The sequence below is a fragment of the Micromys minutus genome (assembly GCF_963924665.1).
Source record: "Micromys minutus genome assembly, chromosome: 12".
In the NCBI taxonomy this organism is placed as follows: Eukaryota; Metazoa; Chordata; class Mammalia; order Rodentia; family Muridae; genus Micromys; species Micromys minutus.
The window spans coordinates 12,913,231-12,940,645 of NC_137981.1; the positions used below are offsets into that span (position 1 = coordinate 12,913,231).

The 27,415-nt window shown below is 41.2% G+C and overlaps 2 protein-coding genes across 2 annotated transcripts in view; both read left to right on the plus strand.

The window, feature by feature from the left end:
* Positions 1 to 8,468: 8,468 nt before the first annotated feature.
* On the plus strand, positions 8,469 to 11,181 carry LOC308428486 (granzyme B; the record flags this gene model as incomplete). The annotated part of the gene is made up of 5 exons (XM_080926960.1): positions 8,469 to 8,523; positions 9,345 to 9,492; positions 9,867 to 10,002; positions 10,141 to 10,401; positions 11,038 to 11,181. 5 exons carry the CDS (start codon positions 8,469 to 8,471, stop codon positions 11,179 to 11,181), a joined length of 744 nt encoding a protein of 247 aa, XP_080783086.1.
* An 11,772-nt stretch (positions 11,182 to 22,953) lies between these two features.
* LOC308428248 (granzyme F-like) overlaps positions 22,954 to 27,415 on the plus strand; it is a gene marked incomplete at both ends in the record, with an annotated part of 30,947 nt that continues 26,485 nt past the window's right edge. Inside the window, 3 exons of the mRNA XM_080926660.1 lie at positions 22,954 to 23,008; positions 23,509 to 23,659; positions 24,107 to 24,242. Of these exons, the coding sequence (XP_080782786.1) occupies positions 22,954 to 23,008; positions 23,509 to 23,659; positions 24,107 to 24,242 (342 nt within the window). The remainder of the gene's footprint in view (positions 23,009 to 23,508; positions 23,660 to 24,106; positions 24,243 to 27,415) is intronic.

Here is a 27,415-nt window from a genome sequence, read left to right on the forward strand (position 1 = left end):
TATTTTTTAAAGAACATTAAGACATTTTATAAATTTCTGTTCCCTCCAATTATCTACAGTTTTGTGATGATATAGCTCAGGCAATTCCAAACTCTCAAGCACTTGCTGATCCATCTACTCTAAAGTTCTTTTTGCTGACTCTCATTCCTGTTGGTATATTTTCTTATTAATTTGCTGGTTATTTCTAGTTTGTTGCTCTTAAAAGGGGAGTCCTGTAAAGATAAAGGAGAGGTAGTCTCATGGGTCAGGGCAACAGGATCTCAAAGTCTAGAAATCCCATTTCAGGTCACCATTTGGTGGTCAGACAACAAGCAATGGAAGTGCAAATGGAGTGAGACTAAGGACATACCAGAGGAAGTGTCCTGAGCAAAGATAAAGGTCCCATGTTAGAGCAAAGAGGAGGGCAATCCCTGCTGGCTCTTGCTCCTTATGAACAGGAATAGGAATTAAGGCTTTTACTCCTTCCCATGAATATTAGCGTCTGGTGAGGCCCTGGCCTTGTCAATCTGTATTAACAAAAGAGCGTCACAAGCAATAATGACTCCAATATTAGAGGTTATTGGATACAGCAGGACTCGTGGATGTCTTTCTTCTTTAGTAAGTTTTGCAGCAATAAAGAGAGAGACTTAAATAATTACTTAAATAAATATTACGTTACAATGATTCTACTGAGAATATATTCTAAAGACAGGTCCCAACACACACACACAACTACAAACAGAGATACTCACACACACATACACACACACCTATCAGCACAATGATGGTATAATGTTTGCCTATTATGCATGAAACACTGAGTTAATTTCTACTCACAAGTAAATATGGTGTGCTGGTGCACACTTGAATACCCAGAACTCAGAAAATCAGGAGTTCAAGGCCATCCTTGACTACATTCTGAGTTCTGGAGCTAGACTATGTTATATTAGACCATGTCTCAAAACACCAAAAATAAAACAAAAATGTGACATGGATGGACATTTCTTGAGTCATGCATAATTAACAAAATCTTTTGTGTAAATATAATCTATTTTAATTTTTCTACCTCCTCTGAACTGGGGAAATGTAGAAGCCCTAGAAGAGTGGGCATGATTTCTCTGGTGAATGCAGCCAGGGTTGTGGAGAGCCAGAAAGTAGGGGGGCTGCTCACTCCTAGCCCTTGGGGATGCCCTGACCCCAAGCCGTCTCAGGTTTCTTTTTCAGCTCTGTTTGACACTTAATGATGACCTCCATGGCTCCCAGTCCTACTTTCAGCCCATGCAGTTGACCTTTCTCTGAGTCAGTGTCCCCCATTCTTTCTGAGCTGTGTTTGTTCTACTGGAACCTTTCCAGTGAACTAGGAATCAAACAGGATACCCTTCTGTCTCATGCCTTGCCTGACAAGCTTTGAAAGACTAACACTTCTGGCTCCAGAACAGTCATAGAGAACAGCCAGGAAAACCCTTCAACATTCAGTCCCCCCTCGCTTCTGCATAGTTGAGAACCTCAGTCCCCTGTGAGATCAAAGTTCACTGGACGGAACTTTAATTTTAATCACAATTTGCAATGTGGTTCTCTTCCCTCTGAGGCTCTAGATACCAACTGAGTAAGAAAGAAACTTGGCACAGCAGAACCAGAAAGGGAATTAATCACCAAATAAACAGATATTGAACATCTACAAAGTACTAGGTATTGGATATTCAAAAGCAAGGGTGTCTTCAGAATGGTCACAGGTGGGAAACCCACTCAGATGAAATGCATATTGCTTGTTAATAAAGGCATTTGTCTCATAACCTACAGTTTATATGTGTATTGTCATATCTGAGCCCAAAACATCAGTTGGAAATAGCATGGAAACCTTCTGGCAGGAGGTTTCCAACTCTATACTCAATAGAGCCTTGCCTCTGAGTAAGGAAATGATGCAGGGAGAAAAACACAACCATGGAAGTTATCCTTCGCGGAACAAAATGCAACCAGGAGAAGCATACATATCTAGTACATTCTATAGGGTGTAAAAACCACTACAAACTGTGACATAGAATAAATGCCATCCATCTTCATCTTCCTTAAATAACACCAGATTTGAGGGTATTCACATAGTACCAGATAAAAAGGGAAAGACAGGCCCTAATTCACAAGCCATCATGGTTAGTTTACAAGCCCACATGTAACCCTTGGATTCCTTGCCTAGCGCTACCATTGTTACCAGGGCCCACTGTATTTTGGAAATTCTAGCAAGACATGAACGGCAGCCATTCTTTAAAAGACTTGATGCCAACCAGGGTGACTGCTTTGGAATTACGTCTAATCCTAGTTGTGTGTGAATACCTCCTTACACACACACACACACACACACACACACACATACACACACACACACACGGAGGGGGAGAGGGAGGAAGGGAGGGAGGGGAAGAGAGGGAGAAGGAGAGAGAGAGAGGGGACAGAGGGAGAGGAAGAGGGAAAGAGAGAATTTATACAAAACTTATCTTCACATGGTAGAAATTTCTTCCTTTGGTTCCCATAACCAGCATGTCTTGTCCACAAATACCTTCACAGCAGACTATCTTAGTAAACTAGCCAACCTTCATAATGAGGGAGAGTAGTTAACTTTGAATCATCTGAGTGCTTGAAAGTACTTTTAAGAAAACATGCACCAAGATTATGCTTGCAAAGAGTAAATGAAAGGATACAAACAGAACATTTTAGCAGCAATAGGATGCACAAACACACACACACACATAACCACATTATAAAATTATATATATATGTATCTTAGTATATGCATTATATAAATACATATGTAAAAAGTATAGATATAGTATAGTTTAGTCATGGAGAAAAGTAGAATATATATATATGATATCAAATGATACCTTGAATCATATATATTCATATATTTTATATATAATTTTTGTACATTTATATACATAATTTATTTGAGAAAATTCTCGCACAGTTTAAATGTTTAATCCTATATCGTGGTCAACACTATCTTTTGGTAGATAAAGATCATACAGCTTAGAATTTGGCAATCAAGCTTCATAACTGAAGAGGAAATCATGACCCCAAAGCCTCAGAACAAGTTTTTTCCAGTTGAGAGATACTCAGAGTGATTTGGGCTCACACTCATGGTCACCTCCCAGAAGGAAGGCTGAGATGTTCTCCAATCTCTATAGTTCACTGGAGAGAAAGCACTTGGCCTCCCCAGAGCAAACATTCTCAAATAATCTCCAAGTATTAAGAACACATTTCTCTACTGAAATCTGCCCCCTGTAGCTTCTACTACTTTGAGAAGAGGTAAAGAAGAAAATTTCACGGTGATAGGCACATGTTTTACATATCTATGTTCACATGTTTATGAAACCCTGTGACCTTTGGGTATATTGCTTGACGTTGAGTCTCTTTGGTTTTAGAATCTGACAGTTGATCACTTCCCCACAGAGTGAGGCAGCACATGAAACCCCCATGCATACAAGCTTCAAAACTCTTTAAGGTATAAATTAATCTCCGTGCCATTTGCTTCCTTTCTTCTCACACTTCCCTCTCACTGTATTTGCATTCAAACAAACTCTGCTACTAAATAACAGCCTCAAACTGTTTCAGGTTAGGGAGGTGGCTCAGTGGGTAATATGCTTGCTGGACATGAGTTTGGATCCCTAGTTCCCAGAACTCTGGAGACAGAGGCAGGCAGTTATCTATGAGTTCAAGGGCAGCCTGGATCACAGAGCAAACACTAGACCAGCCAGGTCTTTGAAAAAAATTTAAAAAATTATAGGTGTATGAATTGCCTCAGATATGTGTAGCCCTAGCCCTGGGAGGCAGAGTCAGGTACATCCCGGAACCTCACTGACCAACCAGTCAAGCTAACAGTACGTTTTGTGTTCAGTGAAGAAATGCTCTCCAAAAGTAGGCTGAAGAGCAATGTCAGTGACATACCAACATCAGTTTTTGGCCTTTATACATGCCTGTGTACGTGGGCACACACACACACACACACACACACACACACACACACACACACAAGTTTTTCAGATACCTATGATATGTGCTGCTCCAATTTCATCTTTTCTTTACATATATAAGTAGATTGATAGACATTCAAGACACTTTTCAGAGACACCTAAGAGACACCAGGATAAACATCTTGTTGGGAAAATGCTTTCTGTGTCCTTCTTAACTCTTATAAGTCCCCTCAATGGGGAAATAAAAACATCCATCCTCCATCTCTCTGTGAAGACTAGACTGGGCCAAAGGTGACATTTCTGTTTATAAAGGAAGCTAAAAGCATGTACTAACATTTGACCCCATTATGACCACTGTGTCCCAAGAGTTACTGAGTAACTTGTGTAGATGTTATTAGACTCTTAGCTATAGAGGCAGATCTTTAGTATATGACCCCAAAGTGAATTAAATGCAGGATTTCTTAAAGCCCTTAGGAAATATTCAGTGCTTTAGTAACTTGACCATGGCCTAGCAACTGATCCTCATCCTTTCATACTTATAAACTTAAAATGGGAAAATAATTAAAATATGTAGAGTTTCTAAATATATCAGAGGCTCTAATAAGTGATTCACAACAAAAATGTGGTCAGAACAGTGTTATCACTAATTCTCAAGTATTTCCAGTGGCAAGGTAAAGGAATGTTACTGTGCTGTGCACACACAGTTCCCAGAGACAGGTTTCTGCAATACATAGTTTCTCATAGAGAAGACTTGGCCCAGTTTCTCTACTGTGATTATGTGTATTTCATAGTTCTCTTGTGAATTATTTGGTCAGAAACAGAGAAACTAAATATCAGAGTTATTGACAACTGAGCCATCTCATGAAGACTGGATGATAAGTGATAAGACACAAGAATTATTAGGCATGAGTCAAATGAGAGAGCAAAACCCACAGGTTTTGCAGTTACAAACCCATGCTTCTTGTAAGTGATTCAGCAACATTCATCTTACCTGCCTCAAACCAAACTATTTGCCACATCCTAAGAAGATGTGGTCAGAGGGTTCACAGCACGAGACCCTGTGAGAAATGATGGGAAGAGCCCATCTTTAAGATGTGAGTTCAATCTTCCCATTTATAGAAACAGACTACCTTTAAGAGAAGAACTGATGGGCAAAATCCAAAAGCTTCAGTTTTTAACACAAAATTACAGAGAAAACAGACAAAGAAGGAGTAAAGAATGACCTAGTTAATTATAAAGGAGACATTTTACATTAAGTATTTTTAAGTGATCTTAAATGTTATAAAGTTTACAAAGGTAATTAGTTTCTTAAAAGTATTCAGAGCTAAGGGAAACTTTGAGAAGGAACTAAAGGGAATCAGTAAGAGCACATAAAAAAGTAAAAAATATTCATAAACACATCAAATTCTCAACACTGAAAAGGACAATAACCAAGATGAAAGCCTCACTAATGAGATTCAACAGCAAATTGGAACAGAGGAAAAAATTAGGGAGATATCGGTCAGCAGTTAAGAATGCTTACTACTGAGCATTCATATTATGTGACTCACAACGGCCTGTAATTCTGGATTCAGAGAATCCAATACCCTTTTCTGTCTTCCATGGGCACCTCATCATGTACATGCACTCATACACACAATGCTTGCCTTTGAAAGTAATTAAAATAAAAATATTTTTTTTCTTTTTAAGGATCACAGTGTTGATGCATCACCAATAGACTAGCTCAAGCAGAAGAAATTATCTAAGTTGGGAGACAAACCTGATGCGTGTGATATTCAGACACAACAAAGAATGAGGCATGATCATAATTTGTTAAAAATTCTATGATGTGATCAAGAAAACCTAAGAATTCATGGGATAGAAGAACAAGCTGAGATTAAAAGGAAACCTTAAAGGCATAGAAGACCTAGCCCATAAAATTACAAAAATAAAAATAAAAATTTCCAAATCCATGTAAAGAAGTGGACATCTAAACACAGAATTCATTTAGAAACCCAGAGAGAAAGGGACAGAAAACACTCTCTCCACAACACATTTTATACAAATGTGAACACTACAAAAGAAAGACACTAAAAGCTGAAGGAGAAAAGCAGGAACTTACTATAACCTCAGACCCTTCAGCAGAATCCATAAAGGATATGGCAGAACAGAGTGTGTATATTTCAAACCATAAGAGCAGATAACTGTCAACAAAGATTATTATCACCAGCAAAGTTACTTCTTAAAAATCAATGGAATAATAAGTACAAGATAAATACAAACTAAAGTCAACATTGCAGAATATCCTTAAATATTCAAGCACAGTGCTTACATAGTTTTTGCCCCCATACTCTTCCTCCTAAAACCCCTCCTATGTCCACCTCACTCCATCTCAAATTTGTGACTTCTTCTTTAGTTATAACAGCCCCTCGTACACATATTATACACGCACATAAGTAAATACAGCTTGAGAGTCCACTTAGTATTGCTTGTGGATAACCTGTCAGGAGGTTTATTCCCACAGAAAATTGATTCTCACTTATTAGTCATTAATTCACTGTAATTATTTATCTAGGAGTGGAGCCTTGTGCCCCCATTCACACTGGAATTTCAATTGGTGTTGTCATTGTGCAGGTCTTGTTTAGGCAGCCATGTTGTTTAGATTCTATGGATGCAGTATTCCTGCTATGTCTAGAAGACACTGTCTTTCAGCAGACATCCTAGACCTCTGGTTCTTACAATCTTTCTGATCCCTTTCCTGTGATGTTTTAGGAAACTTATGTATAGGAATTGTGTTATGAGTACAACCACTGGGGGGTGGGATCTCCACAGTCTGTTGTTCTCCGCATTTTGACAAGTGTATGGATGTCTGTAATGGTCTTCATCTGCCGAGAACAAGATTTCTTTGATCAGAAGTGAGGTAAAGCATAGTTGGTGATTCCACTGTTTTAGAAAAGTGTCAATTGTAGGATCTCCTCTACTTGGGTCCATGACCTCACAGCCATAGGTAGTTGGCTAGGTTTCTGGTATCACACAAGAATTCTCTCTTACTTAGTGGGCCATAGATCTAATTAGAAAGCTGTTGGTTACCTCCAGTGTGTAGGTGCCACTATTACATTTTTGGGTATATATTGCTATGCTGGTCATTGTTGTGGTTTTGCAGCAAGGTATGACTATTAATTGCCTTTTGCTTTGGCATAGCACCATTAGATATTTTGAGAGCTAGTCCTCAAAGAGAGGCACAGGTTGGTTCCAGCTTGAGTCCTCCAAGTCATGATTCAAAAGTACATGATGTGTTCAAAAATTTTATTTTATTTTTTCTGCTAGGAAACTCATTGCATGAGGGAAGAGTTTCTTCACTAAAATCTGATTATGTTGTTTTTCTTTTAGGAAATATCTACTTAAATCACCTTTGACTTTGCAAGATTTGTTTCATTCATTAACAGTAATTGTGAATAAAAACAAGGGAATAAGTTTTAAATTTTATGATGATGTGACTTTGCAGTCTCTGTGACTTGATAAAGATGAGATTGTTGAGAATGTTCATAGTATGACTCAAAACCATTGTCTATTGTGATACAGATGAGTTGAAATGATGAATTTTTTGATATGTTTTTGTTGTGTCATTACTTTCTTTAACATTGGAATAAATTGATTTACTTTTATATTATTATGAGGTGATATTTTGATTCTAAGGTCTCTTCGTTATTACAGGCTGACTTGTAGAAAATAATGAATATCTACTGATAGTGAATATAAAGGAATTCATTTATACTAAATAAATATTTTTCATTCTCTGGATACTAAGTAAGAATAGCTACATGGAATTCTTTAGACTCTAAGGGAAAGCTGGAGAAGCAGCCAGGTGTTTCCATGCAAGTATGAGGATCTGGATTCCATTCCTAGAGCCTATGTGATGAAGCTTGGTATGCTGATAACACTTACAATCCAGGTTCTGAGAGATAGAGGCAGATTTGTGAGGTTCTCTGGCCAGCCAGTTTAGCATAATCACCAAGCTAAGTGAAAGACCATGCCTTTCTACTTTTTGCTAGAGAAAGCCACTCTACCATTGCATTCCCCAAACTGTACATTGGTGATGGATGCTCCTGATTACCTTCACTAGATAGTCATGCTTGGTCCTGGTTCAAGAGATAAACCAAAACATCTGTCCCTATGAACTCAGCAGGGTGGCATCAAAAGCACTGATGCTCCACCATTGGGAACTTAGATTTCTGACCCATAGGCTATGAACCCCACCCTATGCCCTTGTGTTCCTGCCATGGGCTGTAAGTAGTGGTTCTCTGAGTCATTACTTGTGGGTTCTGCTGTGGTTACTTTATGATTCTCACACAAGCACTCAGAAGACGTCATCAGGCAGAGGCAGTAGAGCAGAAGTTTTCTTAGAAAGCATGTGATAAAGCATCATAAAAGTAGAGAGGGGGTACAAGGTCACAGAGATCACTCTGTCTTCTTCCTCTCCTAGAGGATAAAAGAGAACAAGGACAACACTCTTGACACCGGGATCTAGGCAGCCGTCTAGGGAAGATGAAGCTCTTCTTGCTCCTGTTGACCTTCTCTCTGGCCCCCAGGACAAAGGCAGGTGAGTGAGCAACACCTCTGTTTAGTGGCTAACCCCACTGTCACCAGTAGTAGGGGGGTAAAGATCTTTCTCAGGAAGAGCCACTGAGTGCTACTCCCTCCCTGAGCCATACCCCTATCATCTGGAAAGTGATAAAAGGTAGGGACCTACAGATCAGAAAACATTATGTTCTCCTGGAGCAGATAGAATGGGCCTGGCTTCTGCATCTATGATGATACACAGGCCTTCCCCTCACCAGAAACTCATTAAAGAAGCCTAGAGACCCAAGTAAATGGAATTTCTGTCCTCAGAACAAAAGATTTTGTTTGACACAAGCCACTTGGTCCTTTCCTCTAACTTCACACACTTCTGGTAGTTCCCTGGTATTCAGGTATGAGCCACCGGGCACTGTGTTTTCTGGGATTTCAGCACCTGCATCTAGGAATGAAAGCCAGTGAGGAGGCCTGAAGAAATCAGATGCAGCAAAGTGTGAACCAAAGCCTTGGTCCCTAGGAAGCAGCAGCATTCTGGCCATCACAGGGCTGGAAGTAAGGGAGAGGAGGTCTTAGAAACTCTCTGGGACCAGAAGTCAGAAGACAGACAAACTGAATCCTTAGGAGTTCCTTTTCCAGAGTATTATGCTTGCCCTCTAACTGTGTGGAAGGAGACCAAGACCTATATTCTTCTCCTTTTTAAGAAGGGGAACGTGAGCATACTTCTCCCAAGTCCCCTCCAATCCCAGACCTCCTAGGATCCCAAATGCCTAGCAAGTCCGGAACCTACACACAAAACCCAACTAGTGGACTAGTAGGTGCCCACTAAAAGGTTGGCTTTCCCTTCAGGGGAGATCATCGGGGGACATGAAGCCAAGCCCCACTCTCGACCCTACATGGCCTATCTTCAGATCATGGATCAGTATTCTGTGAAGAAGTGTGGTGGCTTCCTTATACGAGAGGACTTTGTGCTGACTGCAGCTCACTGTTCAGGAAGGTGAGGAGCAAAACACAGTCAATACCCTCCTGGGCAGATTCCATGGAGGTTCTGCCTTTATCCTAAGCAGCTTGAGATGGGAGAGGGCCCAGCAAGTCTCACGAGGAAGAAACAGTCTGGCACCAGACTCACTGATAAGGGGTCACACCCATTTTAACCAGGGTTAGCATTAAAATATGAGATGAACAAGGCAGCTTACCTTCTTAGGGCTGACTGGCTCCTGAGCACCTCTACTGCTGCAAGAGGTGTTTCAAATTAGCCCTTAACTTTCCTCAGCTGGAGCCCCAGCCCTGCAGTCCTGCCTGTCCTTCATAACTCCTGGGCTGCATCCTCTCTGATTCCACATCTCTCCTCTCATTCTGCTCCTTCTGCAGCACAATAAATGTCACATTGGGGGCCCACAACATCAAAGAACAGGAGAAGACTCAGCAAGTCATTCCTGTGGTGAAAATCATTCCCCACCCAGCCTATAATTCTAAGAAATTCTTTAATGACATCATGCTATTAAAGGTAAGACATACCTCCATATTGGTCCACAAACTGTCTTTCCCGCTCTCATCCCTCTAAATTCCCTCCCTTCCCTCCTGGCCTTCAGGGTGTCTCAGCTCAGCAGGCCATGAGCTGGACTTTTTGCTTCCTCCCCAACAGTTGAAGAGTAAGGCTAAGAGGACTAGTGCTGTGAGACCCCTCAATCTTCCCAGGCGTGATGTCAAAGTGAAGCCAGGAGATGTGTGTTCTGTGGCTGGATGGGGAAAGATGGCCCCAGTGGGCAAATATTCAAATACACTACAAGAGGTTAAACTGACAGTACAGAAGGATGAGGAGTGTGAGTCCTACTTGAAAAATTATTACAACAATGCCAATGAGATATGTGTGGGGGACCCAAATATCAAACGTGCTTCCTTTCGGGTAAGTTGGGTTGCAGTTCCCTCTGGGCTCAGTGGGAGGGAAAAAAGGAATCTGGGACCTAGAGACTCAAACATCAAGGGACTCCTTTGCACATTGGCTGTAATCTTACTCCCTGGGAAAAGTAGGAACCAGTAAAAAAAAAAAAAAAAAAAAAAAAAAAGCTGACTAGGAGGCTGAGCTGAAGGTAATTTGCATAAAAGGAAGTATTCACAACACAATGCCTGTCTCCAGGTCCAGACTTTAGAGAGATAGACTCCCTGAGTGTGTCATAACCACAGCCAGGTGTCTCCTCTGAGCAGACACACTCTGTCAATGGGCTTGTCCTCCATGCTCACATCAGGCGCACTCACTGTCCCCATGTCCTTAAACAACAGCCTGGAGAAAAGAGTCTCACACAGCTTCATAGAGAGTGGATCACACACTTGGGCAAAGGGCAGGGGCTGGCCCCAGGAGGGAGGTGCAGCCCTAACCATAGCCACAGTCAGAGCTGGGAAGGTCAGGGTCCCCAGGCCTGCCCTCTGGCTTCCTATAAGCAGAGCTTAAAAGCTCTGCTTCTCTGGGAGGAGCCTTAACATGAAAGGGAGGTTGGGACTAGGGTGAACAACATCTCAGTGTCCTGTGCCCCTCAATTCACAGGGGGACTCTGGAGGGCCTCTTGTGTGTAAAAAGGCAGCTGCCGGCATCGTCTCTTATGGACATAAAGATGGTACAACTCCACGGGCCTTCACCAGAGTCTCCAGTTTCCTATCCTGGATAAAGAAAACTATGAAAAGCAGCTAACTACAAGAAGGATCGAGGATTATTTCCTGACTAGCCATCTTCCCTATAGCTGAGTCCACGATTCCCCTAGGTCAGATGGCAGCAACTGAATAAAGGACTTTTTCCTGACTGAAAAGAATGGTTTCATGTCCAGTCACAGGGACCAACTCTGTTCTGAAACACTTCTACCACCATACTGTGACAACCCAGATGACACCTTCCTGTGGTAGTTTTCCATCTCAACAAATGAAGTAGAATATTTGCACTTGACCCAGGCATGTACTGCTTCCCCCTCAGAGTTATTAAAACATTTAATGTAACTCATTGCTAATACAGTATTTTCATATAGTTTCACTGAAGTTGCTGATGTATTCTCTGGAATAGAGCAAGAAGTGAATAAATAAAATTTCTCTTGCTTCTCTGGGATATTTTCCCCCAATACCAAGATTTGTATGTTTGATGAAGCTAATTTTCTTATCAAATGAAATCTCTAAATTTGTACATTAATTGCTTATTTTCAAGGTACAACCTGATCTTGTATGTATGTAAAATGATTAAATAAAACTAATGAACATATCCATTAATTTAAATACCTTTAATTTTGAAGGGAGAACATAAATTTGTTTGATGGAAGTTTTGAAATGTACAAGGCATTATTAACTACCTGTTGTGCAGTAGATCCCAAAAAGTTACTCATGTCCTCTAATTGAAATTCTGTAGTATTTGATCAACAATTCCCAATTCTAATCTATCCAGACTCCAGTAACTACTATTCTCTTTACTTCTACAAGTTTTCATTGTTTTACATTTTAAACACAAGTAGGATCATGCATTATTTTCTTCTAGTATGTTTAACTTATTTGGCTTGGGATCATGTCTCAGTGTCATCTGTATCATTGTAGAGAATTTTATCATCTTAATGTCTGGATAATGAGCTAAAGAGATGGTTCAACAGTTTAGAAAACTTGTTGCTCTAACAGAGGACTCAGGGTCAATTCCCAGAATCCACACAATGTCTCAGAACAATCTTAACTCTAACCTCCAGAGAAGCACACACACACACACACACACACACACACACACACACACACACACACACTGCATGTACAAATATTTCCATACATAAATTTAAATTTAATTTCTCGATAGTGCATACCTTGTATATATGCCACATTGTTTCTAAGTTCCCATTCATTGATGGACATGGGTCAACCTTTAACTGTTGGGAAAATGTTACATAAGCATGGGAGTACAGGTGTAGGGGACCTGGGAGAGCATACCCAGACACCAACTTCTCAATACAAAAGAGACTTATTACCAAGGAGGGACAAGCAGGATTGGGGCCAGGGAGGCTGCTACCTTTGTATTGGACAAAGGCAGCAGCAGGTGTTGCTCCAAAAGTGGTTCTTAAGGGAAGTCTGTGCTAGGATGAATGAATGCTGGTCAAGGTTGGGGAATACAGGCTGAGTCAAGGTTGGGGAATACAGGCTGAGTCAAGGTTGGGGAATACAGGCTGAGTCAAGGTTGGGGAATACAGGCTGAGTCAAGGTTGGGGAATACAGGCTGAGTCAAGGTTGGGGAATACAGGCTGAGTCGTTTGATTTCCAGGCTCTGCGGGACCATATGGGGCTAGCTGCTTTGGAATTTTCAGAAATTCAAATTCTGAGGGAATATTTGGGAACTCTGAGGTGCTGGAGTATAACGTAATTGATTTGAAACCTGTTGGGACTGATAGACTAGTGATAGAAAGTAAAGTTAAGGAATTTAGGGGAAAATTAAAAAAAACATTTTATTAGTTCTTTGTGAACTTCACATCATGCACTGCACTGTCAGAATCCATTTTGGAGAGGCTGAGACCTCTCTTGGTGGTGACCCACTATTTTTTCGTGCTCAGTGATGGGTGAGCTCGATGACAAGTTTCCAAGGAGACTTCATCTCAGGGTTGCTTTTTGCAGCTGCTATGCCCTTCCTGTCATTATTAAATTAATTTAAAAATCTCTGGGTATCAGTCCAACCTATTGATCAGATTTCTTGACGATCAATGTAAAGATGAACTTTCATGAGTTAACATTATTTAGATAAACTAATGGTTTTATACAATTCCTGATTTGATTCAAACAAGTATAGGACTTTTTTTTTTTTTAAGTTTAATGTTACTTTTTTATTTGTTCACTTTACATCCCACTCACTGTCCCCTCCTGGCCACCCCCTCCTAGTACCCTTTCCTCAACCTTTCTCCCCTTCTTCTGAGCAGATGGGGGCCCAGAGAAGTACCTGGAAATTCAGGTTTCTGCTAGGATAGGGGCTTAAGAAGAAAGCTTTAAGATATGGTCTTAGTTGTTGCTATAAAGATGCAATAAAGTAGAATCAAGAATAAAATGTGCCCACTCCTCACAGTAGTAAATAAAGGCCACATAATAAGAAATGCAATGAGCTTTCATAATCACACTAAATGGAGAAATAGGCTTCGGACAAATCTGTATTTGAGGAAAACTTTTAGGTCCAATGATATAACCATAGTTGTGCACTATAGGGCGAGACCATGTGAAAACTGTTGCTTTGAACTTTTAATGAGTATATTAGAATGAAACACTGCTTTAAACTTAATATCAACATCTTTCTGTAACTCTCATTTTATGTAACACTTAATCTCTGAAGTAATTTCTAAAGAATATTTTTATACCTAAGAAGGTATAAAAAGGCCATTGAAAAGAAATAAAGTTGTTGGTTGAGTAGTTTGGCTTGGGGAGCTCTGCTTCATCCATCCATCCATCCAAATGTATATGTCTGTTTGTCTATATGTACATATGTAAGCATGCATGAATACTTGTGGAATGTATAAGACAGGTAGTTGGGCCAAACAAAAATGTGTAAATGAGAATCTAAATAAAAATGTATGTATGAATGTATATGTGTCTGCGGACTTTATACTGCCTCTATGCAGCATCTACATTCTTTTCCATTCCTTTTTCTCGGGTTCACAAAGAGTTAACTAGCCATGCCAATGAAGGGCTTGTGGCTACCTGGCCATAAAAGGAAGCAATAGCAATAAATCCTTTACCTAATCACCACTGTTAGATACAAATATCAGTAGATCCAGAGGCTTGCAGCTTCTGGCCTCAGAGTAACTTAGATTCAAGATAGGTATGTTATAGAAAGCAACCCTACTTTTTATCCGACCAACTCTTGCCCCCTGCTGAAGATCTTCCCATTCGGCTGCTTCAGAGAGTACCTAGCCTGAGGTGGCCTCATGCAATGAACCTCTCCCATCCCTTATTCCCACCCTCCATTTTGCAACCCTTGTCCCTCAACAGAGAAAAAGGTATCTTGTTGTGGAATCTGTAGTGTGCCACAGTGTGTTCCACAGTCTACCCTTTTGTCCACACTTCTTTTCTTGCAAACGTTCATTGTAATGACTCATTGGTCTGCTATGAAGTCTCTGGCTTCTTCTACTCTAATAATACTGGAAAGTCACTGGGACATCATTCAGATATTCTGTTGTTGCCCTATGCCATGGAGATCCTATAGTTTTGGATCTGTAGGACCAGCCTCTTCATGTATGTAAGCAGTTTATTGATGCTGGGAAAGGTCAATTCAAAGCCCTGAATCTGGACCTGAGAGGTATCTGAGAGGGTCAGCATGGTAGCTCTCAGCTTTCATGCCCTTCAGGCCAACTCACTTGCAATTCATGTAATTAGGGCCAGCTTTATCCTGCTGCCCAGGTGAGATACAGTGCTTGCTCCCCTGCATGTTGCTGCAATTTAGGATAGAGGATATGGCCAGATCTTTGGTCTGTCAATAGATGGTGAGGGTTGAGGGAGAAGAGAAAGGTATATGTCCCTCACCAGCACCACTGCCCAGCAGCCAAGAGGAAGGGCTGTGAGCCTGTGTTCTGAAGGCCTCATATGGAAATCTCTGGTCCAGCTAGGTCTGCAGGTTCAGCTGAGCCATTAGGAGAAAGGCTAGTCAGCAAGGGATGCAGATGATTTCAGAAGAGCAGATCTCTTGTCAAGTGGCAGTGTTATAGATCTTATGACAGAAGCTCTCAGATGATGGAGTAATTCCTGCACATCATTACTTTTTTCGTTTTCATTTTCTCTTTTATTGGATATATTTTATTTACATTTAAAATATATCTCCTTTCCAGGTTTCCTCTCCATAACCCCCTATACCACCTCTCACTGCTTCCCACTGAGGGTACCCCTCCTACTGAGGGTACCCCCTACACACACAAACACTGCCTCCTGCCTCCCTGCCCTCACATTCCCCTACACTGGGACATCAAGCTGTGACAGGACCAAGGGCTTCTCTTCCCACTGATGCCCAGAAAGGCCATCCTCTGCTACATATGCAGCTAAAGCCATGGGTCTGTCCATGTGTACTCTTTGGATACTGGATTAGTCCCTGGGAGCTATGGTTGGTTGGTATTGTTGTTCTTATGGGGTTGTAAACCCCTTCGACTCATTTAATCCTTTCTCTAACTCCTTTATTGGGGATCCCATTCTCGGTTCAATGGTTGGCTCTGAGCGTCTGCCTCAGATATGATCTGGCAGAGCCTCTCAGGAGACAGCTATATTAAGCTCCTCTAAGCAAGTTCTTCTTGGCATCAACAATATAGTCTGTGTTTGGTGGCTGTGTATAGACTGGATCTCCAGGTGGGGCAGTCTCTAAATGGCCTTTTACTTTGGTCTCTGCTTCAAACTTTGTCTCCTTATTTTCTCCCGTAAATATTTTTGTTCCCCCTTCTAAGAAGGACTGAAACATCTGCATTTTGGTCTTTCTTCTTCTTGAGCTTCATGTTGTCTGTGAATTATATCTAGGGTAATCTGAGTGTTGGGGCTAATATCCACTTATCAGTGAATGCATACCATATGTGTTTTTGTGTGATTGGGTTACTCAGGATGATATTTTCTAGATTCATCCATTTGCCTAAGAATTTCATGAACTAATTGTTTTTAATTGCTGAGTAGTACTTCATTGTGTAAATGTACTACATTTTCTGAATTTATTCCTCTGTTGAAGGACATCTAGGTTATTTCCAGCTTCTGGCTATTATAAATAAGACTACTAGGGACATAGTGGAGCATGTGTCCTTGTTATATGTTGGAACATCTTTTGGGTATATATCTAGGAGTGGTATCGCTGGGCCCTCAGGTAGTTCTATGTCAACTTTTCTGAGGAACCTCTAGACTAATGTACCAGCTTGAAATCCCACAAAAATTGAGGGGTGTTCTTCTTTCTTTACATTGACAACATCTGCTTTCACCTGCTTTCACCTGAGGTTTTTTTTTTTTTTTTTTTTTTTTTTTTTTTGTCTTGGCTGGTTTGGTGTGAAGTGGAATCTCAGGACTACTTTGACTTGCATTTGCCTGATGACTAAAGATGTTGAACATATCTTTAGGTGCTTCTTAGCCATTCAATATTTCTCAGTTGAGAATTCTTTCTTTAGTTCTGTCCCATTTTAATAGAGTTATTTGACTCTATGGAGTCTAACTTCTTGAGTTCTTTGTATATATTGGATATTAGCCATCTATCAGATGTAGTATTGGCAAAGATTTTTTTATATTCTGTTGGTTGTCTTTTTGTCCTAATCACAGTGTCCCTTGCTTTATGGAAGCATTGCAGTTTTATGAGGTCTCATTTGTCTATTCTTGATCTTAGAGCATAAACTCTTGGTGTTCTGTTCAGGAAATTTCCTTCAGTGCCCATGTATTCAAAGCTTTTCCCTACTCTCTCTTCTATTAGTTTCAGTGTACCTGATTTTATGTGGAGGTCCTTAATCTACTTGAACTTGACCTTTGTCTGGTTCAATAAGAATGGATCAATTTACATTCTTCTACATGGTGACCACAAGTTGAACCAGCACCATCTGTTGAAAATGCTATCTTTTTTTCACTACATGACTTTAGCTTCTTTTTCAAAGATCAAGTGACCATAGGTGTGTGGGTGTATTCCTGGCTCTTCAATTCTATTCCATTGATCTACCTTTCTGACTCTGTACCAATACCATACAGTTTTTTAAAACCACAGTTGCTCTGTAATACAGCTTGAGGTCAGTGATGGTGATTTGCCCAGAAGTTCTTCTTTTGTTGTTGAGAATAATTATCACTATCACGGGTTTTTTTTCTTATTCCAAATGAATTTGCAAATGGCTCTTTCCAGGGACATTCACCTGGCATTTGATGGTAAAAGAAATCTGCTCCTGCAGGGCCATGAACCCAAGTATGGCCCCCAGTGGCAGCACATGGCAGGACCTCACCATGGTCTCAGGTAGCATCATCAGACACGTACATCAGGCTGTTTTCTACTACCTTTGAGTCTCCAGTTTTGCCTTTCCTCACTGTGCCCACACCCTTCTCTTTCTCTTTCTTTTCCATTTCTCCACTACTCACTTATTTACTTAGTGGTGCCCATGGTGTCTGAGTGTCTGGGATCATCCAGTAGTACTCTCAGGAGTGCTGTGCTCTGCTCATGCATTATGGTGCCAGACATGGGTCATCAAGTGTATAATCTGCCCCCTTTTAGGCCTGCATGTTGCCAGACTGGTGTTCAACTCAGGCTATCTCCCTGTATGAACCCTTGGTGCTGGACTAGGTGATCTTAGACTTGCTTTCTCCGAGGTATGTTACATTAATCATTTAGATATTCATAGGTCAGAATACTGAGTGTGGACATAACTTCTCCCTCTCTGCCACCTACTGATGCACATGTGATACAGCAGCCACATCTACAATGACTCTATGTGCAGCAAGCAGGGCACTATTTTTTATCTTGGGTGTACCTGTGAAATTTTGAGGCCTATGGTTCTGGTGGTTAGGGAGGGGAGTCCCAATACCATAGACATGGGGAGAGGACCAATAAAGGGGGAAGAGATCCTACCCTTGGAAATAGACAGTTGGGAAATTTTAGGCTGTTGATTAACATAAGTCAATTTGGAGTTTATTTGACCTGTATGAGTTAGATTTAAGTAAATTTATGAGAATTATTAAGTTTATAAAAGAAGATAAAAATTTACCATTGTTTGTAATCTTTAATGAAATTAGTATTATAGAAATACCAGTAGATTTATATCTTTGTGTTATAGTAAAAGTTTGGGGACTTGAACAATAGCATAGATAGAGAGAAAGAATTCTGAAACAACTTTTTATCTATCTTAAATCACTTTTCCAGACCCATAAATAACTTTTCTAAACTCTCACAGTTTACTTAATCTCCCACAACCTCAGACCTTAAAATACTTTCTTTACAGATTCTCATAGCTTAGCTTTTATATTCTTGGATCTTTACAACTTGCATTTACATACCTTGGATATTTTTTAGACTTTCATAACTTTAACTCTTTATAACTTGGTGAGTAGGAAAACTCATCATATGCTGATGAGGTGGTATTAGTTTGCTGATATACATTGCAGGTTTGGTTTAGATTTTGTTTTTTTAAAGGCTTATCTGATGAAATGAAAGTATGTGATTTGAGGAAAAGATAGAAATTATTTAGTAATAGAGTGAAATAGTTGGTGTAAGTAGCAGATAATGTTTTTTGTTGAAGGAGGGCTAGCTACATTGTTTTCTGGGTTATATAGTAGGGTGGTCTGGAGGGAATTGTGGCGAGTTTTAAGGGATAAAAAGGTAGCTTGATAGGCACCATGTTGGTGTGATTATTGCCTTTACTAATTATAAAGGGGGTCTGTCTCATGTGCCTTGCAATGAACCAAGCCAATTTGAGAAAATAAAAGTGAGTCCTTGATGAGGTCATGTGTATATGAAGAATTAGTAATTAATTTGTCTTTTGTGTTTGAAGTTCTTGTTCCCTCCAGATGGCCAAGTGTGTTAGCAAGTTAAGAAAAACATATATGGAGTCTATATATTTCAATAATAATATATTTTGGGCAATTTAAAAGGCTTTGGTGAGGGTTATTAATTATGCCTCTTGATTCGTAGTGTGTGTGGGTTAAGGAGGCCACTTTGATGTTGGCATCATTTGGAACCCCTGTATATCCTGCAACTTTGTGAACTCTTTGCAGGAGGGAGTGGCATCTGTATTAAAAGTGTAAGCAGAAATTACCAGAGTATCCTATTTATGTGAGAGAGATGAGAGAGAATATCTTTTGGAGTCTCTAAATGGGACTTAAGAGGGTCTAGGAAATGTTGGGATAAAGGAAGACATGAAGGGATTGAGGGGAGGACAGGTAGGAAATGAGGGTGATACGTTTTTGATAAGAGAAGCTTGAAGGGATAGAATCTGAGGTGATGGGAGGGCTTGGAGTCCTTTGTAAGTTAGCAGATGAGAGGGGAGGAGAGGGAGAGGGGGTGAGAAAGAAAGATGGGGAGAGAGAGAGGTGAGGGAAAGGGAGAAAGGTGACAATACACTGTATGTGTGTGTGTGGGGGGGAATCCCATAGTTAGCTTATTTGATTCAGAGATGAGCAGAGATCTGTGGCAAGAGCCCTTAGACAGGGATGCCAGCCTAGGATAATGTTTCTTAAGCTATTAAGAAGTAAGTTATCGGGGCAAATGTCAGTACTAGAAAGTGTGCCAAGACTTACAGGACATTGCTTTGTGGAAATGTAAAGATGGAAAGCTCTGCATAGTTATGGGAGGCTGAGGGTCAGGGCTGAAAAGAGATTTTTGTTTGTTTGTTTAAAGAATTGCTTATCAAGAGAAGCTTGTGGAAAGGTGCAGACACAACTTGGAATAGAGGATGTAGAAGTGAGTATCCAGGCCCATGAGTAGAAGAACTTGGCTCCCTTTCCTAAGGAAAGCTCTTCAGATTTTGTTGAGGGTAGAGATAAGGAGTAAAGATGGGCAAGGTGTTTATGGGTTAGGGTGAGAAAAATTTCAAGGTATGTGACTTAAGGAGAGTTGATATTTGAAACTCCTGAAGCTGAAGAATGTGATGAGTGAGGCAGTATAAGGTTGGTTGTCAGAGAAGGAAGGACTACAAAGTAGGAGGCTATCCACATACTGTAGCAGGCAGGAGGTCATTCACATACTGTAGCATACAGTTGGTCATACTCTTAGTATAGCAGGCAGGAAGTCATCTACATACTCTAACACAGTTGGTCATCCACATACTTTAGCAGGCAGAAGGGGTAAGGGGGGAAAGCAGGTTAAAACCTTAGTGACTACCTGGCCAGAAAAGGGACGAGCTGTGTCTGAAGCCTGGGGGAAAGAGTCTAGGTCAGTTGTTGGAATCAGTGAGTATAAGGGTCTGTTCATGTAAAGGCAAAAAAAAAAAAAATACTAAGAATGAACATCCAGGGATATTGATGGGGGAAGCACATTGGAGGTCTAGGATTGAGAAGTGAGTAGTGTTTCCAGTGATGGTATAAAAGATAATGATATGTGAAGAGGGACACAGGCAGTGTTGATGGAGCAGAGGATAAGTGGAAGTTTCACTTAGGTTTTTGACTGACTATGGGAGTATGGTAGGTGAAGAGGTAGGATGTAGCATCCATTTAGTTAAAAGAGATTGAATGGTGGGTTTGAGGCACCTGAAGCTGGTTAAATGCAAGGGGTGCTGGAGTTTGGAGATGTAGTCAGAAGGGTCTTTGCACAGGACATCAAAAAAGCACATGGAAGTCTTCAGTGGGAATTAGAACAGCATGAGAGGGAGCATTTGTGGGTAAAGATAATCAAAATATATTGAAAACATGCAAAAAGTAGTCGACATTTTATAAAGTTTATAGGATTAAATTATATCTCATGAAAGAATTCTTAAAGGGTGACTGTGCTGACTCTAATGATATCATTCTCATTTGAGAAGTAGGCCAAACTGAGGACACTCTAGCAACATTATCAAGCTACTTACTGAAAAATAAACAAAAGTTGGGACGAATTTCACAGTCAAAACTGAATTACCACTTTAACTTTCCAGTGTATTTAACATTAAGGTGAAAATCAACTTGTCAATAACATGTTTCAAACCTTGAATGTTCCAGGTGAAGAAGGAATTATGGTGAGCTCAAATTAAACCTAATTAAATGTATGCATTTCAATGCAGCAGAATGGAGGTTTCTGAATGGTGATGTAGCCTTGCTTTGGCATTTAACATGAGAACTTAAAACCATATTTCAAGATGTCCAGAAATATTGTCACTAGTTTGTTATTTTCACATATTCATTTTTTGTCCTTCAAATGGAATGCATAGAACTATAATTCTTCATTCAAATTAAAGATATTTTTGCTCATGCCCATTCAATGACTTTTACAGGGCTTTTATGGGTTCTTCTCAGGCACAAATGCCCACACACTAGTATCACACTGTATTCACGCTGCCACTTTTTCACAGCACCTATACTTGTGAGCAACTAGTTTCAAGAATTGGGCACACAGGTCTCAGAAGTCCTAACAGTATACACTGTACTTGCTGAGAACTCAAATTCAATTCTGAGCAGCGACATTGAATAGCTACTCACATGTAACATCTGCTCATCTGGCTTAAGAATTCACTGTGATCAGAGCCATGTTCATCAAGCCAGGGAGCCCAAAACAGCTATCCCTTCAATGTGCCCCAGAAAAGCCAAAAGCCAAATCAGTGGAAAGATGATAAATTTTTACGCAATTAATACTGTAATTGCATAAAGACTAAAGATTTTAGTTTAACTAAAGACCCTAGTTCACAACTGAGACAAGAAAGCCTCTCTTGGTCCCAAAGTATGAGAGGAGAAAATGTAAAAGTTTCAGAAATCAATGAGGTAGTGATGGAAAAGCAGTAACCATGTAGCTCTGCAGGTTTTCTACACACACACACACACACACACACACACACACACACACACACACACACCACACATGTTCAGGGAAAAGCCAACATTTCTTACCTCCCAGAGTGATCTCACAAGCTCTTACCACCTAGTGCTCTAAGCACAGGCTCTCAGCTCTCTCCAGTCAAGATCAGACATTTCAAGAGTTGCATCCTTCTTTCTATCACTCTTGAATATAGCTCATTAAATAACAATCAAGATTTAATCTTAAATCTTGTTTATAGAAAACACAATTGCAGTCAATATTAGGAAAGCCAGTGCTGATCTAATCTTACTGAGCTTTGGATTTAGTCCTAAAGCTCTTGCCTCAAAGATAAATGGCAATACACATGTCATTTGTGATTCCTTATTACACTTAACTATGTATGACAGTAACACATGTCATGGGATATGGAGCAAACTCTTGCCTTCAAGATTTCTCTTGTGACTTCCTAGCAGTTTCAGGAGAGTTAGAGTTAAGATGAATTCATAAGAATATTCAGAGACATTGTTCCACAGTATAATCAATAGCCCCAAAAATTAAGGAGATGATGTTCTGAAACACATTATGAACTCTACTAAGCACTGGGTAACTGTGAGTTTAACAGTGAATAATGACAGTACCATAACTGCTGTTAAGATGAATTGGCTGTCAGTGTTGTTTTAAGAAAAGAAAGAAAGAGTAAAAAGGAATAAAGAAAATAGAACAAGAGAGATCTTATCAAAATACAAAACAGTGTAGGAGTTAGAAAAGAATACACTGGTGTCTCTTTGAAGTCGAGATGGACTTCCTGGGGTCTCAGGCCTCCTCAACCACAGACTCCAACCTTGTACATTTTGGTCTTTATTCAAGTTTAGTTCATAGGATGCCAATGTGGTGACAGTATCACTTTTAACCAAACCAGAAAACTTCCTTAAGTGATGCTGATCAGAAGCAGAGATACGCAGGTTTAAAATGCCTCTGAGGCCCCTGAGTCCACACAACCTTCATCCCCTTCCAAGAGCTGTGTCTACTCTGCCCTCCTCTAACCTAAGCAGCCTTTCTGGGAGAATGTTACCAGTCCTGATTCTCCTGACCCTACTTCTGCCTCTTGGAGCTGGAGCAGGTGAGTGACCATCCCTATCTCAGAGGTGCCATTCCATGACAACTATGCTGTCTTCTGTCCAGAAGTGGTCAGGAATTGTCCCAGCATTGAACCCAAGAGAATTCTGAATGTCAAGTCCCATACCAGACCAAGACTTGGAAATCAGACACTAGCCTGATTTTCAACAAGGTCTGAAGAAAGGAGATGTTTTCAGAAAACTTAGTAGGCATTAGGTTCTCCCAACATTTTTTTCATCACCTGGATACTGGATCATCCTTAGAAATAGACATGGCATAGAATGCAAAGATATAAAAATGTACGTCATTAACTTTGTTTTAGCCTAGGGAAAGGGGAGTTTTAATGATGCTTAAGATTTGGCCAGGATTATTTTATATACAAAATCTTGTCTTCAACAACCTTGGGAAACTGCAGATTCCACTCTCAATTACCCCTCCCTAGATCTACCCTTCTGATTTCAAATATTACTCCAAGACACCAAGTGTTCTAGGTTTTTCTTTCAGAGGAGATCATTGGAGGCAATGAGGTCAGTCCACATTCCCGCCCCTACATGGCATATTTTGAGTTTCTGAATGGTAATGGGAAAAAGATGTTCTGCGGAGGCTTCCTGGTTCGAGACAACTTCGTGCTGACAGCTGCTCACTGCAGAGGAAGGTGAGGAGAAGCAGCTAACTAACATTTTCTGAGACACACACAGAAATTTCTGTCATCTGTGGAAGCTCCTCTGAGTATTCAGTGGAAGGTAGGACTGTGAAAATTAATGTCTGACAAGAGGTACATGTGAGGTAAAATGGTGAGAGGTCAGAGCCAGCAGCATTCTGGAATTGATCAACTGCACTGGCCAAATAAAAGTAGTGGTTGAGATTGAAAGTTCACATTAAAAATCAATGCAAACTACAGAATAATGCCTAAATGTAACAGTGAGCCCTCAGGAATCTCATGTCCTCGAGAAGCAGAGAGGTTAAGGTCTGAGCCTGAGGCCTCCTGTGTTCTCAAGTTCCCTAAGGTAGAGAACCACCCTGCCTACCCTGCTTTTCACAGGTCTTGGACTGCATCCTCTCAGACACCACATATTTCCTCTCCACTCTGCTCTCTTCACAGCTCAATGACAGTCACACTGGGGGCCCACAACATAAAGACTAAGGAGGAGACTCAGCAAATCATCCGAGTGGGAAAAGCCATTCCACATCCAGACTATAATCCTGATGACCGTTCCAATGACATTATGCTATTAAAGGTGAGACCTTCCATACTTTCACTCACAACCTCCACCTACCCTTCAGTTCCCACCTCTCATCCCACTCTTGCTTCCTGTTGACTGCTTCTCCCTGCCTTTCTTCTCTGACCTTGCTTCTTCCTTTCTTTCCATTATGAATTTCAATGTGAACCAGACCACTAGCCTCTTGGCTGAGCTGATTTTTTCTGTCTCTTCCCTATCAGCTGGTGAAAAATGCCAAGAGGACGAGAGCTGTAAGGCCCCTCAACCTGCCCAGGCGTAATGCTCATGTGAAGCCAGGAGATGTATGCTACATGGCTGGTTGGGGAAAGATAACTCCAAAGGGGGAATTCCCAAACACACTGCAAGAGGTTCAGCTGACAGTACAGAAGGATCAGATGTGTGAATCCCAGTTCAAACGTTCTTATAACAAAGCAAATGAGATATGTGTGGGAGATTCAAAGACCAAGAGAGCTTCCTTTGAGGTAAGTTGGATTGACTTAAACTCTGGGCTCAGTGGGAGGGGAAAGGAATCTGGGACCTAGAGACCCAAAAATCAAAGGACTTCTGTGAACACTGGCTGTGATCATTCTCCTGGGAACAGCAGGAACCAGTAACTAAGTAGGGCCTCCAGAGCTGAGCAGGAGGGTCTCTGAAGGTAGCTTGTATAAAGGGAGGTGTTCACAACACAATACCTGTCTGCAGACCCAGGATTTAGAAAGCTGGGCTCCCCGAGTGTGTCATAACCACAGCCAGGTGTCTCCTCTGAGCAGAAACACACTCTGTCAATGGGCTTCCTCTCCATGCTCACAACAGGCCCACTCACTGTCCCCATGTCTTTAAACAACAGCCTGGAGACAAGAGTCCCACACACCTTCATAGAGAGTGAATCACACACCTGGGCAAAGGGCAGGGGCTGGCCTCAGGAGGGAGGTGCAGCCCTAACCATAGCCACAGTCAGAGCTGGGAAGGTCAGGGTCCCCAGGCCTGCCCTCTGGCTTCCTATAAGCAGAGATTAAAAGCTCTGCTTCTCTGGAAGGAGCCTTGATATGAGAGGGAGATTGGAATTAGGGTGAACAACATCTCAGTGTCCTGTGCTCCTCAATTCACAGGAAGATTCTGGAGGGCCTCTTGTGTGTAAAAAGGCAGCTGCCGGAATTGTCTCCTATGGGCAAACTGGTGGATCAGCTCCACAGGTCTTTACAAGAGTTTTGAGTTTTTTATCCTGGATAAAGAAAACAATGAAACATGGCTAACTACGAGAAACAAATTAGATTCTGTTCTGACTATCCCTCTTTCCTATAACTGAGTCTGGAATTGCTCTTGACAGATGGTAACAACTGAATAAAGAACTTTTTGTTGTCTTGAAAGGCTGGTTTTGTGTCCACTCACAGGGATCAACTCTGTTAGGGAGACCAACAGCACACTTCTGCTTTCTGCTTGCCCCATTTCCATACATACATCTACTCAAAGCCCAGGCAAGTCCAACACATAGCTCATATTTACTTGTCCCAGTCTCTCCAGTGCCTGCCCTTCTGACAGGCCTAAAGTGAGCACCATCAAAAGGAAAGTTGGGTGTCTAATGCCTTGGGGCTCAAGGTCAAATGCTACTTCTTCTCTGTCATATGGAAGACAGGAGAGGGAAAGAACCATTGTCCATGAGACACAGAAGAGATAATTCAAGTCATCCATAGTGGGCAGGATGTCTATCTCCCATAGCTTCACCGGTAAGGAGAAAGCTCCTGTAGTAAACATTGTTTCTCATCTAGGAATAGTTTCCCTATTCTCCCCTGCAAACAGGACCAGTCTTTCTCTACCCTCACAGCTCCATCCCCAGTTCTTTTATTCCCAGTGAGTTAAGTAATTCTGTGCTTTAAAGCCCATGTGTTTCTTAATATAATCCTATCTCTTCCCCCTACCCAGGACACTCAACAGCATGTGGTTCAGTCCATTAGGGACTTAGCCCTGTATTGACAGACCAAATCTTCCCTCTTGGAGAGGGTTCTCCCAGAAGTAGGATCACAGAGGGTCCATGAAGACCAGGACTGTCAGTTTCTCTCCCCAAAATCCTGTAACCAAATTTCCACTAGTGGGAAGACCTAAGAAAACCCATCCCAATTAACTCTATTCCCTCCTGTGTGCTCAGCATCCATAGCAGCTGAGCCTCTCAGCAGCATGGGCCCCTCTGGCTTGTTCATCTCAGTCACTGCTACCACTAGACTAACTCTCTGCTGGTCACCAGGAAAAGGAGGCTGCAAAGGCAGCCACAGCAGAAATCTCAGGGAAGCAAGAGAAGTAAGAAAGGCAAGAGGGACAAGAGTGGCACAAGGGGCACAAGGGGCAAGAGGGGAAAGAGAGGCAATAGGGGCAAGAATAAGTAGGTGTTTCTGCAGGAGTGGGGTTTTCAAAGGGAAAGGAGAATATTGCTAGGGTGTGCTGTTAAATAATGATTGAACATATGACCTAGTTAACCTTTTACTGCCATGAATAGACACCATGGCCAAGGCAACTTTCACATTTAATGGAAGATAGCTTACAGGTTCAGAGGTAAAATCCATTATCATCAAGGTGGAAACATGGCAGCATCCAGGCAGGTATGGGCAGGAGGACCTGAGAGTTTTACATCTTTATCTGATTGCCTCTAGAGAGAAGACTGGCTTGCAGGCATAAGTTAGGACAAGGGTCTTAGAGCCACTGCCCACAGTGACACACCTACTCCAACAAAAACACAGGTCCAAATAGTGCCACACGCTCAGCCAAACATACTCAAACCACCACAATACTTTAGTCAAATAATGAGTTTGAATTGCTAGACATTGGTGTTCAGTGTGAGGAACAAGACACTGTTCAAATAAGGGAATGGATCTTGAAGGTTATCCTTCAGAATCTAACAGGTTAAAACCTGGTAGAGGGTAGAAGTCAAACTCTGTAGGCACCATGCTTCCATGCTAGGTCTTGTCTTTGCCAAGCCCCGGCCTGCTAGAGCCATTCATGATGTTGGTGGAAATCGTTTCCTTTTCTGGAGGCTGTTCTTTTCTCCCACTGACAGTTTCTTTTGCCTTAAAGAGCTTTTCAGTTCTATGAAGTCCCATTTCTAAACTGTTGGTCTAAGAGCCTGCATTATCTGTGTTCTGTTCAGAAAGCTGTCTCCTGTGCTAATGTGTTCAAGGCTGCTCCCCCCTTTCTCTTCTATC